At 42.8% G+C, this 22,853-nt stretch overlaps 1 protein-coding gene across 1 annotated transcript in view; it reads left to right on the forward strand.

The window, feature by feature from the left end:
- LOC120940021 (amyloid beta precursor protein binding family B member 1 interacting protein) overlaps nt 1-22,144 on the forward strand; it is a 143,119-nt gene extending 120,975 nt beyond the window's left edge. The window contains exons 10-15 of the mRNA XM_040352546.1: nt 6,824-6,934; nt 10,584-10,682; nt 11,779-11,875; nt 15,050-15,141; nt 20,081-21,529; nt 21,561-22,144. Of these exons, the coding sequence (XP_040208480.1) occupies nt 6,824-6,934; nt 10,584-10,682; nt 11,779-11,875; nt 15,050-15,141; nt 20,081-20,662 (981 nt within the window). The 3' untranslated portion in view covers nt 20,663-21,529; nt 21,561-22,144. The remainder of the gene's footprint in view (nt 1-6,823; nt 6,935-10,583; nt 10,683-11,778; nt 11,876-15,049; nt 15,142-20,080; nt 21,530-21,560) is intronic.
- Nucleotides 22,145-22,853: the final 709 nt, after the last annotated feature.

Below are 22,853 nucleotides of genomic sequence, written 5' to 3' on the forward strand. Positions count from 1 at the left end.
AAAGCCAGACAATTTTGACAAATTTTTGGGACCATTGTCATTTTCAAAGCAAAAAATGCTATAAAAATGCATTGTTTACTGTGAAAATGACAATTGCAGTTTGGGAGTTAACCACTAGGGGGCGCTGAAGGGGTTACGTGTGACGTCATTAATCGCCTTTCCCTACATCAGGGAACAGACGATCAATGACAGTGCCACAGTGAAGAACGGGAAAGCTGTGTTTACGCACAGCTCTCCCCGTTCTTCAGCTCCGGGGACCGATCGCGGAACTCCAGCGGCGATCGGGTCCGCGGATCCCGCAGCCGCGGTCACGGAGCTTCGGCTGGCCACGGCTGGGCACTTAAAGAGGACGTACAGGTACATGCTTGTGCCCAGCCGTGCCATTCTGCCAACGTATATGTGCAGGAGGCGGTCCTGAAGTGGTTAAAGGGTAACTCCACTTTAGTGTAAAAAAAATAGCAAATAATGAGAAAATAATATAGCACATATAATTGCGACACAAGTCATGTTGTAATTGAATGTTATAAAAAAAATACCTTTCCTTTTCAATCTGCAGCAACTGTAATTTTCTCAGAATGCATTGCAAAACGGCTACATGCTTGTGTGATTGGCGCATCAATTTTCCCAGAAGTCTGCCTAACATGCAAGTCAGATTTCAGGCATCCCCTGCCACAAAAATTTCATTTTTGGAGAGATACTTCCAATAGGAACACGTCTAAAGGGATGCAGGCCCATTAGATTTCCTCATTAGTGCTCTACAGCTGCACACCTGACAGTTAATTATGAAACCACTCCCATTAGACCCACTCAGTAGAGAGGCACAGACAAACACACATGGATTTATTCAGAATAACAAAAGGTAGGAATCTGCAACAAAGGGTTGTTATAATCCTTGCAATGTACATCGATCACCCAGAGGGGAATGTTTTTATCTTCAACAAAAGTGGAGTTACGCTTTAACCGCCTGCCGACCAGCCGCCACCATTATACTATGGCAGGTTGACACGTTCCAGTGAGCCGTCGTAGCTGTACGCTGGCCCTATAAACTGCACTGCACTGCGGGGGAACAGATGCACGTGGCCGGCGGTCGCAATGACCGCCGGCTACGCGCAAGCGCCATAACAGGGGCGCGTGTGTGTGTAAACACACAAATGCCCGTTCTGTGAGGAGAAGAGAGAGAGATTGTGAGTTCCTACTAACTAGGAACAACGATCTGTCATCTCCTCTAGTCACTACCCACCCCCCTACAGTTAGAACACACACGAGGGAACACAGTTAACCCATTCGCCCCCTAGTGTTAACCCCTTCCCTGCCAGTGACATTTACACAGTAATCAGTGCATTTTTATAGCTCTGATCGCTGTATAAATGTCACTGGTCCCAAAAATGTGTCAAAAGTGTCCGATCTGCACGCCATAATGTCGCGGTACCAATAAACTGCAGATCACCGTCATTACTAGTAAAAAAATAGGAATAATGATAAAAATTCCATAAATCTTTCCCATAGTTTGTAGACGCCATAACTTTTACGCAAACCAATCAATATATGTTTATTGTGATTTTCATCACCAAAAATATGTAGAACAATACATATCGTCTTAAACTTAGAAAAAAAAATCGCTTTTTTAAGAAATAATTGGGGGTATTTCTTATAGCAAAAAGTACATAATATTGTGTTTTTTTTTCAAAATTGTTGCGCTTATTTTTGTTTATAGCGCAAAAAAAGAAACGCAGTGGTGATAAAATACCACCAAAAGAAAGCTCTATTTGCGGGAAAAAAGGGATGTCAATTTTGTTAGGGTACAGAGTTGCACGACTGCGCAATTGTCAGTTAAAGCGACGCATCTTTCAGGCGGCGTAGCGTATTGTATTTACGCTATGCCGCCGTAAGTCAGAGAGGCAAGTGCTGTATTCACAACGCACTTGCCTCCTAAGTTACGGCGGCGTAGCGCGCCTAATTCAAATGAGGATGAGGGGGCGTGTTTTATGTAAATGATTGGTGACCTGACGTGATTAACGTTTTTTACGAACGGCGCATTCGCCGTCCGTGTACATATCCCAGTGTGCATTGCTCCAAAGTACGCCGCAAGGATGTATTGGTTTCGACGTGAACGTAAATTACGTCCAGCCCCATTCACTGACGACTTACGCAAACGACAAAAAAAATTCTAATTTCGACGCAGGAACGACGGCCATACTTAACATTGACTAGGCCAGCTATTTGTTCGACTAACTTTACGCCGGAAAAAGCCGTACGTAAACGACGTAAAAAAAATGCGCCGGGCGCACGTACGTTTCTGAATCAGCGTATCTAGTCCCTTGCATATTCTACGCCAAACTCAACGGAAGCGCCACCTAGCGGCCAGCGTAAATATTGCACCCTGAGATACGACGGCATAGGAGACTTACGCCGCTCGTATCTAAGGCCCCATACACACCATAGAATCTATCCGCAGATAAATCCCATCAAATGGGTTTCTGCGGATAGATCCTATGGTGTGTACACTCCGTCGGATATTTATCCGCGGATAAATCTCCCCTGGGATGGATTTCCAGCAGATGGATATTTGCTGACATGCTCAACAAATCCATCTGCTGGAATCCATTCCAACGGATGGATCCGCTCGTCTGTACAGACTCACCGGATCCATCCGTCCAAAGGGATTCCCCGCACGCGTCGTAATGATTTGACGCATGCATGGAATTCCTTATATGACAGCGTCGCGCCCGTCGCCGCGTCATAATCGCGGCGACGGCGCGACGCGTCATCGCCAGAGGATTTCCGCGCGGATTTTAATGCGATGGTGTGTACACGCCATCGCATAGAAATCTGCTGAAATCCTCGAGAGGATTTATCCACGAATACGGTCCGCTTGACCGTATCCGCGGATAAATCCTCTCGTGTGTATGGGGCCTTAGCCTAATTTTAGCGTATCTGGTTTCCAGAATACGCTTAAATTTAGGATGGCGTAGATTCAGAGTTACGTCGGCGTATCTACTTATACGCCGGCGTAAAGCTATCTGAATCCAGCTAATAGAGCGCCTTGTTCCAGCCATTTCAGGAAAACCTGATTATTATATAATAGGCAATATCTCCTTGCACCCTTGTGACAGATAACCAAGCCCTTACATGCAGAATCAATCAATTCATATAATATTTTTATTGATTAGTGCCTTTTGGTAGAACAGATGATGAAAATATGTTCAGAACTCTTAAAAAATAAAATGCAGCGTCTTGTCTCGGCTCCAACAGCAGTGTAATGGCTAATTTATACATGCATTAGGGGAATCATGGAAATATACTTTGATGGAAGCATCTGTGTACGTGTCACCACTTTGTCACATGAAACATTTTAAATAGCGTGAATCGGCACAGCATGAAAATGCGGCATCCAAACAGCTCCTGGGCGCCGTTATCTTGGGTTGTCATGGCAACCTCTCAGGAGCAAAAGAGGGAGACTATAACAAATGGCAGGGAGGAAGGTGCCACATAATAGCTCATCTATTCTCTCACCATAATTTTACATACAAAGAAAAACAAAATCCATTCATTTTCCCCAAAGGAAGCATTCATTAAAAAACAATTAAGAAAAAAAAAAAAAAAAAAAAAAAGCAGTTGCAAATTGATTTTTTTTTAATACAAATGTATTTTTTAATGTAATCTGCATTGAGCTCAACTAAGATGAATTCTTTATGATAAAGAAAATAGAGGTGTATCTCATAGCAACCATTCTGTTTCCATTTGTCAAATGATTGTTTGATGTCTTTGGCTTTGTAATGTCTCTGGTAGCCATTGGTGACCTGTGAACACATGAAGCTTCTGTGCCGACAGAAAAAATGGCTGCCGGACTGGATGATTTTAGCTGATATAGTATGCCACAGTGCAGGTCGCATAAACACCCAAACAGAAGCAGTGCACACAGGCAGTATTTTTTTAATTAACCACTTAAGACCCGGACCAAAATGCAACTAAAGGACCCAGCCAGGTTTTGCGATTCGGCACTGCGTCGCTTTAACAGACAATTGCGCGGTCGCGCAACGTGGTTCCCAAACAAAATTTTTTCCCCATTTTTTCCCCACAAATAGAGCTTTCTTTTGGTGGTATTTGATCACCTCTGCGGTTTTTATTTTTTGCGCTATAAACAAAAATATAGCGACAATTTTGAAAAAAACGCAATATTTTTTACTTGTTGCTATAATAAATATCCCCCAAAAATATATAAAAAAATAAATTTTTCCTCAGTTTAGGCCGATACGTATTCTTCTACCTATTTTTGGTTAAAAAAATCGCAATAAGCGTTTATCGGTTGGTTTGCGCGAAATGTATAGCGTTTACAAAATAGGGGATAGGTTTATTTCATTTTTATAAAAAAATATTTTTTTACTACTAATGGCAGCGATCAGCGTTTTTTTTTCGTGACTGCGACATTATGGCGGACACTTCGGACAATTTTGACACATTTTTGGGACCATTGTCATTTTCACAGCAAAAAATGCATTTGAAATGCATTGTTTATTGTGAAAATGATAGTGGCGGTTTGGGAGTTAACCACAGGGGGCGCTGAAGGGGTTATGTGTGATCTAATATGTGTTTACAACTGTAGGGGGGTGTGCCTGTAGGTGTGACGTCATCGATCGTCTCCCCCTATAAAAGGGATCACACGATCGATGACGCTGCCACAGTGAAGAACGGGGAAGCTGTGTTTACTATTTATTGGACATTTCTCACTTTTGGTTGTTTTCTACACTAATTGGTGTTCACATTTTTCACTTTGTGAATTATTTGTCACATTTATACTATATTTTCTATGTGGATTCTGCACGGTTTATTTATGATTATGTGATTTAAAGGGGACAGCACAACATTTTTTGTGTACACTTCTGAATTGCTGAGCAATGCATCAGCACCAGACAAAAAAAAGTTTTAAAAACTATTGTATTACTACTAGAGTTGAGCGGACACCTGGATGTTCGGGTTCGGGTCCGAACCCGAACTTTAAAAAAAAAGTTCGGGTTCGGGAACCCGAACCCGAACCCCGAACCCCATTGTAGTCAATGGGACACAGACTTTTAGAAATCTGGTATGGATATTAAAGGGAACCCCGCCGTCAATTTAAAAAAAAAAATGACGTGCTGTTCCCCCTAAATATCCATAACCAGACCCGTTATCCGAGCACGTTGACCTGGCCGGCCGCAGAAAAGAGGGGGGGACAGAGTGCGGCCCCCCCTCTCCTGAACCGCACCAGGCCACATGCCCTCAACATGGGGAGGATGTCCCCATGTTGATGGGGACAAGGGTCTCATCCCCACAACCCTTGCCCGGTGGTTTATCAAAATCTGGAAGACCCCTTTAATAAAGGGGACCCCCAGATCCTGACCCCCCCCCCCCGTGTGAAATGGTAATGGGGTACACTGTACCTCTACCATTTCACGAAGGAAGTGTAAAGTATTGTAAAAAAAACACACTGACACCATAGAATAAAGTCCTTAATAAAAAAAAATAAAAAAACTCCAGCGGTGAGAAATCCACTCGTTCCCGGCTTCCTGCGTTGTCCTGATCCTGCGACGGCTGCGGGTGATCTCCAGCGATGAGAAGATCCTGCATCGGGTGATCTCCGCTCCAGCGATGAGAAGATCCATCCAGCGCAGCATCCCCGACCTCCTCTCAGCGCTGGACACAGCCCAGCGAATGACGCGCTGGAGCTGTGACATTACTTATATAGAGGAGGCAGGGCCACCCGTCACGTGACCCCGCACCCTCTGACGTACCCTCTGCTACGTCACTGGGTAAGCCCAAGGTCTTTCCTCTTCGTGGGCTTCCCCAGTGATGTAGCAGAGGGTACGTCAGAGGGTGCGGGGTCACGTGACGGGTGGCCCTGCCTCCTCTATATAAGTAATGTCACAGCTGCAGCGCGTCATTCGCTGGGCTGTGTCCAGCGGTGAGAGGAGGTTGGGGGTGCTGCTGCGCTGGATGGATGGATCTTCTCATCGCTGGAGCGGAGATCACCCAACGCAGGATCTTCTCATCGCTGGAGATCACCCGCAGCCGTCGCAGGATCAGGACAACGCAGGAAGCCGGGAACGAGTGGATTTCTCGTAGGACTTTATTATACGGTGTCAGTGTGTGTTTTTTTTACAATACTTTACACTTCCTTCGTGAAATGGTAGGGGTACAGTGTACCCCATTACCATTTCACACAGGGGGGGGTCAGGATCTGGGGGTCCCCTTTGTTAAAGGGGTCTTCCAGATTCTGATAAACCTCCCGCCCGCATACCCCCACAACCACCGGGCAAGGGTTGTGGGGATGAGACCCTTGTCCCCATCAACATGGGGACATCCTCCCCATGTTGAGGGCATGTGGCCTGGTGCGGTTCAGGAGAGGGGGGGCCGCACTCTGTCCCCCCCTCTTTTCTGCGGCCGGCCAGGTCAACGTGCTCGGATAACGGGTCTGGTTATGGATATTTAGGGGGAACCGCACGTAATTTTTGTTTTAAATTGACGGCGGGGTTCCCCTGAATATCCATACCAGACCTGTTCGGGTTCGCTCAACCCTAATTACTACTTTAACATTTTTAACAATACCTAATTGCCAAATGAAAGAATAACTGAATTTAAAGAATGACTGTGATATTGTTTTCTTTATTCCCCATCTGACAATCTGCCCTGGAAACATGGAAGCTGACTAGTTGCTGTTGGCAACAAAGACAGTTCCTTTTTTTAGACATTTCAACCACAAGGCCAAAAAATGGTTTAGCTTTCTCTAAACTCCGAACTTTGTAATCACAATCATCGTCCTTATTTTTTCCTTGTGTTTCCTTTGCAGACATCTCGTGATCTGGCCTGTTTTATACAGTTTGATAATGTCAATGTTTATTATGGCATGCAGTATAAAGTCAGATACAAAGCTCCGACGGACCATTGCTTTGTCCTGAAGGTATGTTGTGAGCATAAACATCACAGTTAGGAAAAGTGCAGGAAACCGATTTGCCTTTAATTATGCTGATTATTAAATCATTTTAGGTACTCAGTGATTTATTTGGATAATGACGTATGGTTTATTTTATATAGGGGACGGCGAGAATTCTCCTCTACGTCTCAGTTGTTTACCGCAAAGGATTTCGGCTCTGAATGTGTTGTAATGTTGAAAATATCTAAATCGTTTTACGTAATGGCCTTGGCATTAAAAGTGCACTCAAAGTCTAAGATTAAAAATTTTGAATTTTAACCCGTATTTATCGGCGTATACCGCGCACTTTTTTGCCCTGAATATCAGGGCAAAATCGTGGGTGCGCGATATACGCCGATACCTGCTTCCGGCGCTTTGTTCGAACCACTGCGCCGACATATACCGAGCGCAGTACACTCGGGTATAGTCGGGCAGGCTCGGCTCCTCTCGCGGTCACGTTGTGTGCGTCCTGTACGTCGTTTACGCGAGAGGAGCCGAGCCCGCCCGACTATACCCGAGTGTACTCCGCTCGGTATATGTCGGCGCAGTGGTTCGAACACAGCACGGGAAGCGGGGATGGCCGCAGAAGGACGCCGGACCGGACGAGGCCACCGATAGACGCGCTGGAAGAAGGGCAGGACGCGATGGACGACGGGCAAGACACCGACGAGGGGCATCCAACTTGTAAGTATTTTTTTTTTTGCAGGAATCTTCCTTCAAGTTCGGGGGTGCGCGCTATACGCCGGAGCGCGTTATAGCCCGATAAATACGGTAACTGTGGGTATTCAGCCTACACGCTGCAGGGCTTTAAATGCTGAACTCCGGGGGGGGAAAAAAAACTTTAAAGTGGAATTTCAGCTTCATCCTATCCTTAAAACTGCCCCCTTGCCTCCTAACATCTATACTAACTAACCTGTGTAAGAAAGATGTATATACTTACCTACAGGACCGTCTTCAACACAGGGCAAAAGGGGCAGCTACCCTGGGCCCAGTCATTTTTGTCGGGCCCAAAACAGCTGCCCCCTTAAGCCCGCACTGCCCTCAATTACTTGATAAGTGGATATTCCGGAGGGCCCAAGAAAATGTTTGCCCAGGGTCCAATTATTATTAAAGACGGCCCTGCTTACCTATTTTCAGGCTGCTTTGGTCCAGTGTTGTGATCCTTCTCCCCTGTGTCAGCTAGTGCTGCTGCAGGGGAGAGAAGGCAGAACTGACAACGGATGGGCCATTGAAGCCTACAGGTAACATTGAGGCTCCAGGCTTTACTAGCCAATCAAAAGGGGAGAGTATAGCCTCAATTAGAGTCAATATATGATATATCAATGTGCCATCCTCCCGTTTGTTTGATTAAAAGGATGAAACCACGTGAATAAAGACAAGAGGCTGCTTGGGGCCAATTGGCATAAAGATTCACATGTCAAAGGGTATTGATTGGGACTTTCGAGACACTGATAGGAAACCATACAGTAAATAAAAAAAATAATTTATTCAAACTTTACTAGCCAATGTTGGAGCTCTCTTTACTCTCCCCTGCAGCTGCCACTGGCTGACACAGGGGATATCACGTGTCCAGAGCGGAGCAGCCTGAAAATGGATAAGCATATGCATCTTTCTTGCACAGGTTAGTTAGCATACGAGGGGGGGAATTCCACTTTAAAATTATAATGGCTTCCCCTCTGCATTTGAAGGGTAAACTGATATCAGAGGAAAAAAGTAGAAAACAGAAATTACACTTAGCACTCTTAACTGAGACAAATACACACTATAGAGGGACATGCTTTGTACATATTTCATGTCTGAACTTTAAAACCACTTCAAAGCTGCTTTCTTTTGCTTCCTGTACGATGGAGGACCAGCTGTTCTTCATTGTATGTGAGGTCCCCAACACCCCCCAACCCAGAACATCGGACAGCAGAGGAAAGCACCATAAGTATATTCCCTTATTCATCATCCCCTAGATGAGTGGCCTCCAAACTGCGGCCCAGGGTCCAGATGCAGCCCTTTGCTTGCCTTTATCTGACCTTTGAGGCACTATTCCTCCAACTGATACGAACCCCTATTCTGCCATCTGACACCACCAGCAATGGGGCACCGTTTCTCCAACTGACACCTATAATGGGGCACTATTTCTTCCAATAATAACAACGATGGGCCACTATTCCTCCCCCTAAAATCAAATGGGCCGATGTTTACTCCAACTACTGCCAGGAAAAAGTCTGTAGAACAATAAGTCGGCCGTTTGTTTAGAATGGCTCTAATCAGGTGCTTCAAAAAAACACCCCCGCCACTGTAATTCATGCACCCAGTGCCCTGAAAGGGGCAGGACGCATGAATAGGGTGGTGGCCATGGCAGCCATGGATCTATCCATTAACCATTTAGGGGGTGGCGTGATAAAGGAGGTGGCGCACATACACCCTTAATGGACGGGCCGCCACTGCTTACGTCTATGGGTTGCCTAAAATATGCTGTAGAGGAAGTGGGGGTACCAAACCTTGCAACATGCTAATGCATTTAACCTGCGTTGGGTTTCTAACATGACATTGTGGTTAGTTGGTCCTTTCAGATGCTCACTGTGAGTTCTTTAGGTTCAGCTCCAGTTCATCCCATGTAACATTTCCTATCTTTAGAACATAATAGATCTCGGATAGTGGATCATCCTGGCTATACAATAAATTATGTTTTCTAAAAAAAAACACCTGCGTTCACTTATGGCTGCCTTGTATTACGTGCAGTGGATTACTATTAGTCTGTATGTAACTTCCTATGTGACATATGTTTGTTATAATTCTAATTAAACTGTAAATTCAAGCATCATTCAGCTATTTTATATATGAAATATTTAATCCAATCCCTTTATCTACAACATTCCTGAGCACAGAGGGATACATATTGAATTCCAGACTATATACTGCCATCTACTGGCAGAAGGGTGTAAATATCCAATTCAATTTTTTTCACCAACTAAACCTCTAATGACACATTTGCTGTGTTAGGCCGCCCGCAGACATAAGCTCTCACCAGGCATGTGATTGAATCTTTGGACAATCGCTTTCATGCAAAAGATCATTTCATAAACAATAAAGACTTTGTCTACTAAAAAGAAAAAAAATAATATTCTGTTTAATCTTCGCGGACAATTTTTTTATTTTTTACACACATGTTAAAATTTGCATTACTCTAAACCCCCAAACAAGTGTATATTTTGTGAAAGCAGAGACCCTGGAGAATAAAATATTGGTTATTTTAATTTTTTATGTGGCATGATATTTGTACAGCTATTTATCAAATACACATTTTCAGGGAAAAAACACAATATATTTGCCAATTTTCTGGTAATTTATACAAGATTGGGTTGCCTTGAATAAACTAATTTTTTAATAGCATATTGTACAAAATACTACATTTGTACATAAAACTGTAATTTTGGAACTTTTCAAAATGCCAGTAAAAACTTGGCTGTGTCAGTAAATTTCAATCTGGTAGGTTGGCAACACTGGTGTTCAGGTGTATTGGGAAGGAGGGGGCTTAATGTGTTTTTCGGATTTTTCATTCTAAATGGGTTGGGAAGTATACTTTGGAGATTTCAAAGACTGCAAAGGTATGTAATTACTAAACACCACTCTTTTTATTTTTCAGCATCCACAAATTCAGAAGGAATCCCAATATATTAAGTATCTATGCTGTGATGAACCATGGGTTCTCCACCAGTGGGTTACTGGCATCAGGATTGCCAAGGTAAGTAAAAAGAACATCTATCACATTTAGGGGTACCACAACACCCTACAGGGTCCTCGCTTATGTATAGCCCAAATTGTTTTGCAGGTTTGGATAGAGCAGGTAAAGGTTAAAACCACTGCCAGGGTAAAGCTTTACTGTCTGTGTACCATTGGGGACATTTTCTTTCACTTCCTGCCTCAGAGAAGCAACGGGAAGTGAGAGGAAATTTCCCAAAGTAGAAAATGTGTCCCTACTGGAAGAGTTCCACTTACCTCTTGTTCTGGAGGCAACTCTGACATTTTGGATTTCCCTTCACTTTCTTTCTCTGTCACAATGGTCACCAAAATAAATAGTGATACATATCCCCAGTGGGGGTATAGACTGTAATAAAATCTTGACTGAGGCCGCGTACACACGATCAGTCCATCCGATGAGAACGGTCCGAAGGTTAGTGAACCGATCGTGTCAGAACGTGGTGACGTAAAACACAACGACGTGCTGAAAAAAACGAAGTTCAATGCTTCCAAGCATGCGTCGACTTGATTCTGAGCATGCACGGGTTTTTAACCGATGCTTTTGCATACTAACGATCGTTTTTGACCTATCGGTTAGGCGTCCATCGGTTAAATTTGAAAGCAAGTTCTCATTTTTTTGACCGAAGGATAACTGACCGATGGGGCCCACACACAATCGGTTTGGACCGATGAAAACGGACCTTCAGTCCGTTTTCATCGGTTTTGACCGATCGTGTGTACGCAGCCTAACTTTTCCCTAGTCTATCCAAAATTTAAAACAAAATGCCTGGAGATACGCTTTAAGCCCACAGGATATACTGGGGTTGATCTACTGAAGGCAAATAGACTGTGCACTTTGCAAGTGCAGTTCGTCCAGAGCTTAGTAAATGAAGGGGAGCTCTGCTGAATTCCATCATCCAATCATATGCAAGCAAAAATGCTTTTTTTTTATTATTATTTATTTACCTTGTATGTGATTGGGTATTCTTTGTGAAGTAAAATTTTACCTAATTTGCCAGTTGTTTCTTTTTTTATTATTATTTTAAATTAAACGTATACACAGAACACAAACTTGTATGTCATCTTGTTTACTCTTGCAGTATGGGAAGGTTTTGTATGAGAACTACAAATCTGCCATCCACAAAGCAGGTCTGGCCTCTCGGTGGTCTTCGCTCAGCAGTTCCACGACACCAACAGGTACTACAACTATTCTCTCTTCCTCCTCTCTTACCATCATTATACTTACTCATTAACCCATTTATGCCATGTTTTTTCATTTGCACATACAATTCATATGTAGAACATAAATAACTCCCACATCACTACTGTTCCAATATTGTAACAAGAGGCATTAATGGCTTAAATATATTCATATAACCTAAGTCAAGTATTGTGGGTGTATGTATATTATATATATACATATATATATAGCCAAGGGATAAAGTTGTTACCAGTAGCTAAACAAGTTCCAGCTGTCAAATATCTAGTGCCAATCAGAACAGAAAACCTAGCGTGTAATTGGAAAGTAACAATATTTAAACCTGTAAGAAGTAGTGATATGAATAAGTGACGATGTAAAAAAAATAAACTGAACTTCAGGGAGATACAGAAGACATAAATTAATGCAGCTCTGTATCCATTAGTAAAAGGGTTTTTATCATGCTAAAAAAGACATACTGATAAGAGGAGAATGAGCATAAAAGAACTCATTTTACTGTCAAGTAACAGGCATGGGGAGGGACAAGACCTACAAGTGTTACTTTACTTTAGCAGAGAAAAGGCTAGTCTCTCGAAAATGGGCTGCGCTGTGTGTCAGGACCAGTGGCGGCTGGTGCTCGAAATTTTTGGTGGGGCGCAAACAAATTCTGAAAAATAAAACCCATCAATTGCAGCCTCAATATGCCCATCAAACGCAGCCACTGTACCATCAAAACGCAGCCACTGTACCAAACGCAGCCACAGTACCTAACGCAGCCACTGTGCCCATTAAACGTGGCCACTTTGCTAATCGAATGCTGCCACTGTGCCCCCCACCTGCCCGCTGTCTGCCCTTACTCTGCACTTACCCTGTCTTGGTGGGGTGGCGACAGTGTCCAGTGTCCTCCATGCTCTTCCTCTATGTCTTCTCCCTCCTGCTCCTCCCGTCCTCTCCTATGATTGGACTCCTGATAGGCATCCAATCACAGCTCCTACAAAAACATACTTGGGGGGCACACCCTAAAAAATGCTAAACATCTAAGATGGTGCTGCTATAAGACCAAAGACAGTACACAGCGCACACATGCAAAAATGACATTTATCCTGCAAGGCTAGTTAAAAACACCTGAACATATTCAAAAATAAGGGGGTTTGTCACACTATTCATGGGTGCTCAACCTGTGGCTCTCCAGCTGTTGCAGAACTACAATTCCCATGAGGCATTGGAAGCCGCTGACAGTTACAAGCATGACTCTCGAAGGCAGAGGCATGATGGGACTTGTAGTTCCGCAACAGCTGGAGAGCCACAGGTTGAGCACCCATGCTATGGTCTTTTAATGCTAAGCCCACTTACTGCGACAAAGTACCCTGAATTAGTGGGTCCAATCACAGTGCCTGTCGTTTCAACCATTCAGGTGACAGGTAACAGACCCAAACACCTGATTGGCAGAGAGGCAGTTCACAACTCTGCATAGGCGAAACTCGCATTCCCACATGCGTTTTTTTAGCAAGGGGGAGGCATTTTGGAGCATTTTCACTCATCACACATAGGGCAGCCCATCCACCTGAATGGATCAACTGCTCTTGAGGGGGGAGCTCTGATGACTTCCAACATTCAATGCTTATTTTTTTATTTTCCCTGCACGTGATTGGGTACTCTTTGTAAAGTGAAACTTTACCTCATTTGCTAAGCTCTGGAGCATCTGCACTTGCAGAGTGCACAGTCTATTTGCCTTTAGTAAATCAACCCATAGTGCACAGGGCTTACCTAATATATGAAAAAGAGCTTGCGTGGTACAGGAGGAAAGGCTAAATACAATTTCCATTGTCCTGGATGCTGCATCTGTCCCCCGGCATTTCTGCACTGAGAACCGAGCCACCAAACGGTGTCGATGGCTCGGTTCTCACAGCTCCCCGAGCAGAGAGCTGCTGCCTGTCAGCCAGCAGCTCTCCACTCTGCTCCTTTACACTCATTGGAGAGTGCAGCTGTGGAGGGGTAGGAAGCGGCCGTCTCCGGCTCTCCGTGGCTCACTGAGAGGCTGAGACAGGCATCAGTCTGGCGGATCCAGACTTTAATGTCGTGATGACGCGGTGCCTGGACTGATTACAGTGACGGAAGAAAACAAATTGCACTCCTTTGATCCATAAGAGAAGCCCAGCCAAACGAGCTCAGGCTGGACTTCTCCTTTAACAAACCTTTATTTTCAAATCTAAATAAAAAAGTCTATTGTGTAACCTGTACACAATAAAAGTAGCCTTTTTCTGGGCAAATTCCATATTCAGCCTATAAAACACTAGGAACCAGTAATAGGAGTTTAGGGCCAAGATTCTCAAAGGGCTTACGACGGTGCAACGCCATTTGCGCCATCGTAAGTCCTAATCTGGGCCGTCGTATCTATGCGACTGATTCTTAGAATCAGTTACGCATAGATATCCATTAGATCTGACAGGTGTAAGGCTCTTACGCTGTCAGAACTTATATGCAATTTTTTTTCCCGACGCTAGGTGTCGCCTCGTCGTTTTCCCCGTCGTCTATGCAAATTAGCTATTTACGCGAGATTCCCGAACGTACGCGCGGTCGACGCAGTGAATTTACCCCTGCTATATGAGGGGTAAGTTTACGAAGGTCCATCGTATGCTATGTTAAGTATGGCTTCGGGACAGCGTCGTCTTTTTCCGTCGGTTACGTCGTTTTACTTAGTCGTTCGCGAATACGACTTTACGTCAATGATGCTCACGCCGGCGTCATTGACGTTTTCCGTCGTGAGCTGGAGCATGCGCACTGGGCTATTTTTCCGCTTGGCGCATGCGCAGTTCGATCGGCGCGGGGGCGCGCTTAATTTGAATACAAGCCGCCCCCTTTGAATTACGCGGCCATACGCTGGGCCATTTACACTACGCCACCGCAAATTACGGAGCAAGTGCTTGGAGAATATGGCACTTTCTCCAGTAAGTTGCGGTGGCATGGTGTAAATGGCTTACACTACGCCGCCGCCGATTCTATGAGAATCTGGCCCTAGGTGTCAATAGTTCTCAGATTATTATTTTTTAAATAATGGATCCATATAAAGCATGGCACCCGAAACAGTTGTTGAATGGCAAACTTTAATTTTATTGTACCATTTTTTATGTCAATATCTATGTGTAAATTTTGATTTGATATTTTTCTTATAGGGGCACCTCAAGGCAATGGACAGATATCCCAAAATGTAGCCAATGTTAGTTCAAGCTTTTCAGATGCATGGAAGCGTGGTGAGACAGCTAAGGTATGTCACAAAAGGCTATTCTTCTGCTATTCTTTACATAAAAGGGGTTCTTCTTATTCTATAAATGATCTAACACCTCCTTGATAGAATACGTAGAGATAGCAAATTACAAAGCCTGCCAAACAGATCTCCCCCTTTTATGTTTCTTTTACATAGTGGTGGACTGAAATTTGAGTTTACCATCTCTTGGATTATGGTAGCTCAGAGACCTGTCTTCCACTGGAAAGCAATAACTTCTGAAAACACAGAAATGTCTTTGTCTTTGCTAGTGACTGATCTGTGAAATGTCATAGACCTGTGATTTTAACAATAGGAGTGACTTTTATATTGTTAAAACATCCTATGCTTGAAGGATATAACAAATTGGTTGGGGCAGAGCCTGCCTGCATTTCAAATGAAAATCACAACCCAATAAAACACTTCCTTTAATAAAAGAAAAGAAAGTTACAATTTTGTTTTGTCAGTTTTACCAGTGGACGAGTCTGCCATCAGCAGCAATTTCTCTTTCTCCTTCTTGTCTGTCTGACCCCTTGGCCCCCTCATGCCACCCACCTTTTCCTCACTTTTGTCTAATCCAGTGGTCTCCAAACTGCAGCCCGTGGCCGGATGTGGCCCTTTGCTTTCCATTATCTGGCCCTTGGGGCACTTTTCCCTCCACTGAAAAAATACACTATTCCTCCCCCTGGCACCAACATTGGGGCATAATTCCTGCTACTGACAGAGGAGAGACAGGAGAGCTGCAGATGATGGAGGCATGTAAACTGACCACAGTGTCAGGGCTCAGCAGCCATGATGAACCGTGCAGTCAGTTTACAGAGGGGTGGGCATAGCCAGGCAGGATCAGCTAGGTTGTTTAGCTGATAGAAGGGGCCAAATAACACAGCAATGTGGTATATAACATGTTTTAAAGGAACAGAATCAATATTTTTTTAAGGTAACAAATGCTTTAAGTAAATATTTTAATGCTATATTAAATATAGCATTAAACAAATTCAAACCAATGGATGACACTTTCACTGTTTAGCATGCAGAGAGACTTACAGCGGAGCACAGCACTGCAAAGCAAGGGGTGCAAGCGCCGCTGACAGGTAGGGTTAAATGGGAGCTGATTCTTGCCAGGTATTTTGTGTCACCTTAGTCACCTGTGATCACCTGTTCTGTTTTGCTATCTTTGCTCTGGGTGCGAGGAGTCCTCCGACCGGTCGGGTAATCAGCAAGACACCAACACGAGTATCATAAAGCAAGATTATGTTTATTATACGGAAATTGGCTAGTTTTAATTGTGAGTGAGGATGTACCCCTTGGGATGGGCCAGCCAATCATATTACAGTATCTTATAGCATATTTTTATACAAAGCCTGCCTGGAGATAATTGTATTAATATATAATATATAAAAAAATAAAAGTCTGCCTAGAGATATTGCTAAATCACAGATAAAAATATATCTTAACCATAGTCTATCTTATTTCTATAATTGACAATAAAAAACTTCACATGTCTGCAGAATCTTGACCATAATATTTCAAATGTCGGCAGAATATTAGCAAATACAATTCTTTGCAAAGAATATTTCACAAATTTTTTCAGAATATTAGCACTTTGTAGAAGTCTTTTGCTAGCCGCAAGCCTTTAAATATCCTGTTTAATTTATGCTGTTCAGCCTTCGTATGCCTCGTTGCAAACTTAAAACATGTATTTTAAAAGTTGATAAGAGTTCTGTACTAAGCAAAATGAGAATATATATATATTTTTATATAAAGCTGATATGATATCAAAAAGTAACCCTGCTTTCCTATAAAAGGGTAACCCCGCTTTCCTATCAATTCTCCCCTTAGTTTCTGCCCTCTGTCATTCTCTAGCCTAGCATACAGCGGGAGTCGGGCGAAGAACTAGATGAGGTGGGGCGGGTGGGGCAGGAGCTGCCAAAGTTAACTTTTTCTATTAACAAGCTGGTCACTGGTTGCTAGGCCTTCCGACGGGGGGCAGAAACTGGGAGGAGAATCAGCTCCTGTTCAACCCCCTCTGATGCGACTCCACACTCACCCTCAGTTTATTTCCACTTGCCTAATGCGAGCAGGCAAGTGGATATTTTGAGGGCTGTTCATTAAAGTATAACTAAAGGCAAACCCTTTTTTTAATTTTGGATAGAGTGGAGAGGGATTAGAACACCTGTTAGATCTGTATTGCTCTCTGTGCCCATTAGCGAGATTCACCCTTTCTATCTAAACTGTTTACTAAGAGTGAGAGTGAGTGAGAGTGAGAGAATATCCCAAATTTTGGGTTGTCACCAGTACAGAAGAAACATTTCCCAATCCAAACACAAGTTCTGGTGACATCAAGCGATTCCTCCTACTTTCTTTTTTGGCAATGGGACAGGAACTAAAGAGAAATCTCCCCAATGGGCCACAGGGGGCAAAAGGAAAAAACTGACAGGGAGTATAACCCTCCCTTACGCTATCCAAAAAGAAAAAAAAGTTTTGCCTTTAGTTCTACTTTAATATAGAAAATTATGTTTATACAGAAAGTTTAATTATGACAAACAAGCTGCCAGTCCTCATGATAAATTACAAGACCCAAGAAAAATACAGGTATAGAGAGCGATTCAAACCCTGCTTTGAAAGGGTTTTGAGAAGAAACTAAATATTCTTTCATTCTTTGGATGAAAGCAATTAACTGTCTTCTATAATGGTGTGTTATGATAATGGTTAGGTTGCTCTGAAAATGGATTCCCATTATTAAAAAAAAGCTTCTATGTTATGCCAGCTAATTCATCATTCAGTTATGTTGTATTTTAGGGGTTCTCCGGGTTGAACAAGAATTTGACCCCCTTAGGAAATTCCCATGTGTAATCACCAAAGATGGTAAACTGGTCCTAGTGTTATTTATGTTGCTTTGTTGATTTAAAAGACCATTCCCATAAAAAAAAGAAAATACTTTGCACTGAAACTGTATATAGGTAATACATGTACCGATGACAATAATGCCGCGTACATACGATTGGTCCATCCGATGAAAACGGTCTGATGTATTTTTCAATCGGTTGAAGCTGACTGATGGTCAGTCTTGCCTACACAACATCAGTTAAAAAAACGATCGTGTCAGAACGCGGTGACGTAAAACACAACAACGTGCTGAAAAAAACTAAGTTCAATGCTTCCAAGCATGCGCCGACTTGATTCTGAGCATGTGTGGATTTTTAACCGATGGATGTGCCTACAAACAATCGTATTTTTCTATCGGTTAGGTATCCATCGGTTAAATTTAAAACAAGATTGAATTTTTTTAACCAATGGATAAATAACCGATGGGGCCCACACACGATCGGTTTGGTCTGATGAAAACGGTCTCATCAGACCGTTCTCATTGGTTTGACCGATCGTGTGTACGCGGCATAAGTCTGATCTCTATGATTAAAACAAAAAGTAGCCTTACGATGGGGCCCTTCCATTCAGCAAAGTTAAATGCTTTTTGAGTCGAGGGAAAGACTGTTAAACAGTATTCCTCACTTTCCTTACTGCCGGTACTTTTCTCTTTACAGTGCTTTTTTGTTTATTTTAAAGTAAAGAAGCACTGGGTCTTTGAACCTAGTTTCTTGAATGTACACACCCTATAATAATTTTATTTCATGCATATGATGGAGAATGCCAAAAGGTGCATGGGGTCATCTGAAACTTCAAGGTGAACTAGAATAGAATTGGGAATTATGATTGGGCGATTTCATTGTTAGAGTATTCTAGACATATATGAATCCAGAGACTGAGCCAGCCTATCAGGTTCCACCTAAAATACCACTTAGGGGTGGACTGTTAGGAAAAGTTTCACTGTTCTGCCAAATTAGGTATCTCCAGATTTGTTCAGAATCACTGTTGAGCAACCAGACACAAATCAAGGAGCTCACATTATGCAACTTTTGAATAGTTCCCATAGTTGAAAGCAGAACCCTGGGTATAAGGGCTTCCACTGTACTAAATAGGGTAGCTGAACAGATATGTAGCCACCTGAAGATGTTTGTATTAATGGGAAGTACAGCCAAAGCTCATTGGCTGTACTTCTCCAGTGAAACACAGGAGTGCAGTTTGTTCTGCACTCCTGTGATCCCTTTTAAGATGACAGAAGTCTAAAGCCTGCTGTTGGCTGATGTCACAGAGCCGGTCAAATCTGGGGAAAGAAAGTGACCATATGGTTGGGATCCACCCAGGAGCCTGGACCAGCACCTGGCTCACAGAGCCTGAGCCAGCCACACCTGCCCCCTCCACAGCCCAGCTCTCCAGTGAGCACTCAGTTCTCAGTTTTAGTTCCAGCGGGGGACAGATGCAGCATCAGATCAATGCTGCACCGACCTAGGTAAGTATGATTTTTTTTTAAATGCAACATTTCTCTTTTAACCAATGTAGCTTTACCAGCTCTAATCTCACTATACCACAAATATATAGTAGCATTCACAAAGTCCAACTATATTAAAAAAATCAGGCTGCATTATCAGGCAGCAAATACAGGTGGTGCTGCAATCAAAATCTGGGGCGACTCCTCCTAGTTCCATTTAAAGACTAGGATGTACAAGGGGAAGGGGAAGCCCCTCCCCCTCACCTCCCCAGCAGAGTTGTATTTGTATGTTTGTCCGTTTTGGAGGTCTGTCGAAGGTTACATATCGATTTGGGTATGTATAATAAAAATTGAAGCCGTCTCTGACAACTTCCTATTTATAGATTCCAAACAACATACTAGCCATTAAATAAAAGTGAATTGTGTTCAGCACTGAATACTGATAAAAAGGGATCTTGTATCCTTAATATTCAAGAAAAGCAGCCTAGTTTTACTATATTCTTGCTTAGATCCTAGTTGCCATAAATTTACTTAAAAGTACCTGTGTTTTATAAACCATTGTACTTTATATGGTTTAAAAAAAATAAGTTAATGGCATATTTTTTCCTTCTTTAGGATAAGCAGCAACCTACCGAGGTCAGGAAACCTGAGCAGAAAATCTCCCTTCCACCATCAACCAAACAGCCTCCACCCGCACCTGTACGGAGACCATCCAATGCCCATGTGGTTGGCACACCACCATTACCAATAAAAGCCAAGCCAGTAACCAGCAATATGCCACCACCACCACCACCAGCAGAAGCTTCCCAGTGGGGGGATGATTTCCTGCCTCCTCCTCCTCCTCCTGAATTACTGGATACTCCTCCAAATTTTTTACCTCCACCACCTCCATCTTTTAACTCTGAAAGCGATTACCCAGCTCCTCCACAATTCACAAATGTAGGAAGTGCTGGAGGGCCACCACCTCCTCCTCCTCCCCCTCCCCCACCACCTGCCGCTCTTTCACCCAAATCAGCTCCACCACAGCTTCCTGTGAAAAAGCTGCCACCGAAACCTCCAATGAGAAGAGACAGTACAGGACAGAGACCAAACCAACAAAACAGCTTGATGACAAATGGTGGTGGTGCAGGGGGGCAACCGGATTTCATGTCCGACCTAATGAGTGCATTGCAGAAAAAGAGAAGCACCACAACCTAGACTCAACTTCATACTTCCTACAAAAATGATCTGCATTTAAAAGGATTTTATGAAAATATTTTATCATATTTACAAAATAGTTTGGAACAAAGAGGACATTTTCTGGCTGAATGACATTTAAAGGGAAATTCTTAGTCTTATTTAGAAACATAAAAGAGTTGTGACAGAAAAAAAACAAGTGGTCTGTCTTTTTAGATATACATGAGAAAGCAATCATCCTAAAGAGCCGTACATCTGGCGGTATCGGGCAGTTAAAAAAAAACATCCAACATTCGGCCCATGTGTACAGCAGCTGGTCCAACAGAAGCCAGCCGAACGTCCAATTTCTGTCAAAGGGCCATGGCCATAAAAGGTCTGCTGATCGGCATCCAATCCAATCGGCATTAATCTCTCATCCAATGGCTGGCCATTGTGTTTTGGCAGGGGGGCCATCCTCCTAACAAAACATAATAGCTCAGCGGGGAAGATCGCTTTACCAACATCGGATCCCCGACCTCTTCAGCCCACTGGGTTAAAAGGAAAAAAAAACTGTTAGTGTCTACTAGGCTTAAGACTAGGTTGACACTTGTGCGGGTTAGGAACCCTTGCAAAATTGAGCGCATTCCCAACCCGCAGGCAAAATTCACTGTATGTGCAGACATACGTGGGGTGCCATTCATTGCCACGCATCAGCAAGGCGCCCGCATTTTTGCATGCATGAAACTACATGGTGCCATAGCGCTATGTGATTCCATGCAGCACAATTTAAAAAAAAAAGAGGCCCCAGGACATCTTTTTACCCGTAAAATCAATGAGCTGCCCTACTTGCAGGTCGCACTCATGTGAACGGAACCTAATGTATATAAGCTTACCCATTTTTGTTATTGTGTTACATACCTTGTTTCTATGTACAGTATAGTTTGTAATTATACCTTTACATGGTGGCAGCTATATTTTCTCATTACATATACAGGTCCTAGGGGAGTGAATAGTGATTGAGACTGTCTGCTGGTCTCATTCAGTTCAAGTCTTATAGTCAGAAGAATTATTAAAAAAATGCATTCTTTATAATTTCATGTGACAGTTGTAGATCAAGGATGTATGGTTTTGGGGTTAAATATAGATATTCATTACATGTAAAAATCTACAAATCTGTACAGCAATAGAAACACAGTAAAGCAAGATGAAAAATTATAAAGTCACATAAAAAGTACCTTTTAGGGTAAAAATTACAATAATAACTTTAAATTGGTGCTCAATAAAAAAGGCTTATAGTTACTCTTAAATTTAAATGACGTCAAGACCCTTCTACATCTTGAGACCTTTAATTAAAGAAAACCGTCAACTTTCACAACTTACTATGTAACAATAAATCAAGTACTATCTGTAAAAAAAACTATGTTTAAATATGAATAATCATTATAGAAAGACAAATGCTTTCACCATAATCGATATACTATGTTGCATTTAATGAATACAAAGTAATAAATGTTTCTCAATGAATTAATGAGTTCTGTCTTCTTTCTTTTGTAAGCACCACATGTAAAAATTGGAGCTGCTGTACTAACCATCTGAAGTTAGTACAGCAATCTCCCCCACTCGGATGTTGTGTCCTAACAGGGGAATGCCCCCCCCCCCCTGCTAGAACACTCTGATCAGCGCTCTCTGCCATTGGCTGACAGCACTGTTTAGGAGTCGGTGGGCTGTTGGTTTTTCAGCATGCTCGTCCGACAGAAGCCGGCCAAGCGGCCGGCTTCTCACAGACAGACCGACATACACACGCCCCATTTTTATTGAGCCGGCTGATGTCTCCCGACATGTGTACGGGGCTTATGCTAGGTTCACACTGTTGTGGGTGCGGGACAGCATGTACATCATGCTCACAAGCACTCGCAGCAAAACCTGCTGCTCTTTTCCAGATAATAATTCTTAATGGCACCCCCACAAATTGTAAAATTCATATTGATTTGTGTCACAAAAAAAAAAAATCTCTGCCATAACTGTACCTCAAAACTATGTGTTAAGCACACAATATTAAATATGCAATAAGACATATAAAAATTTAAATTTAAAAAATATAACCAGGGTCCCTTTATCTATTACTAATAAAACAATACATTACACTGCAAAAAGAAAAAGAACATATTGGGGAAACTAATAACCTCAGAAATGTAGAATTAAATGAGAATGAATTACAATGAAATAATAATAC

The sequence above is a fragment of the Rana temporaria genome, chromosome 5, assembly GCF_905171775.1.
Source record: "Rana temporaria chromosome 5, aRanTem1.1, whole genome shotgun sequence".
Lineage (NCBI taxonomy): Eukaryota > Metazoa > Chordata > Amphibia > Anura > Ranidae > Rana > Rana temporaria.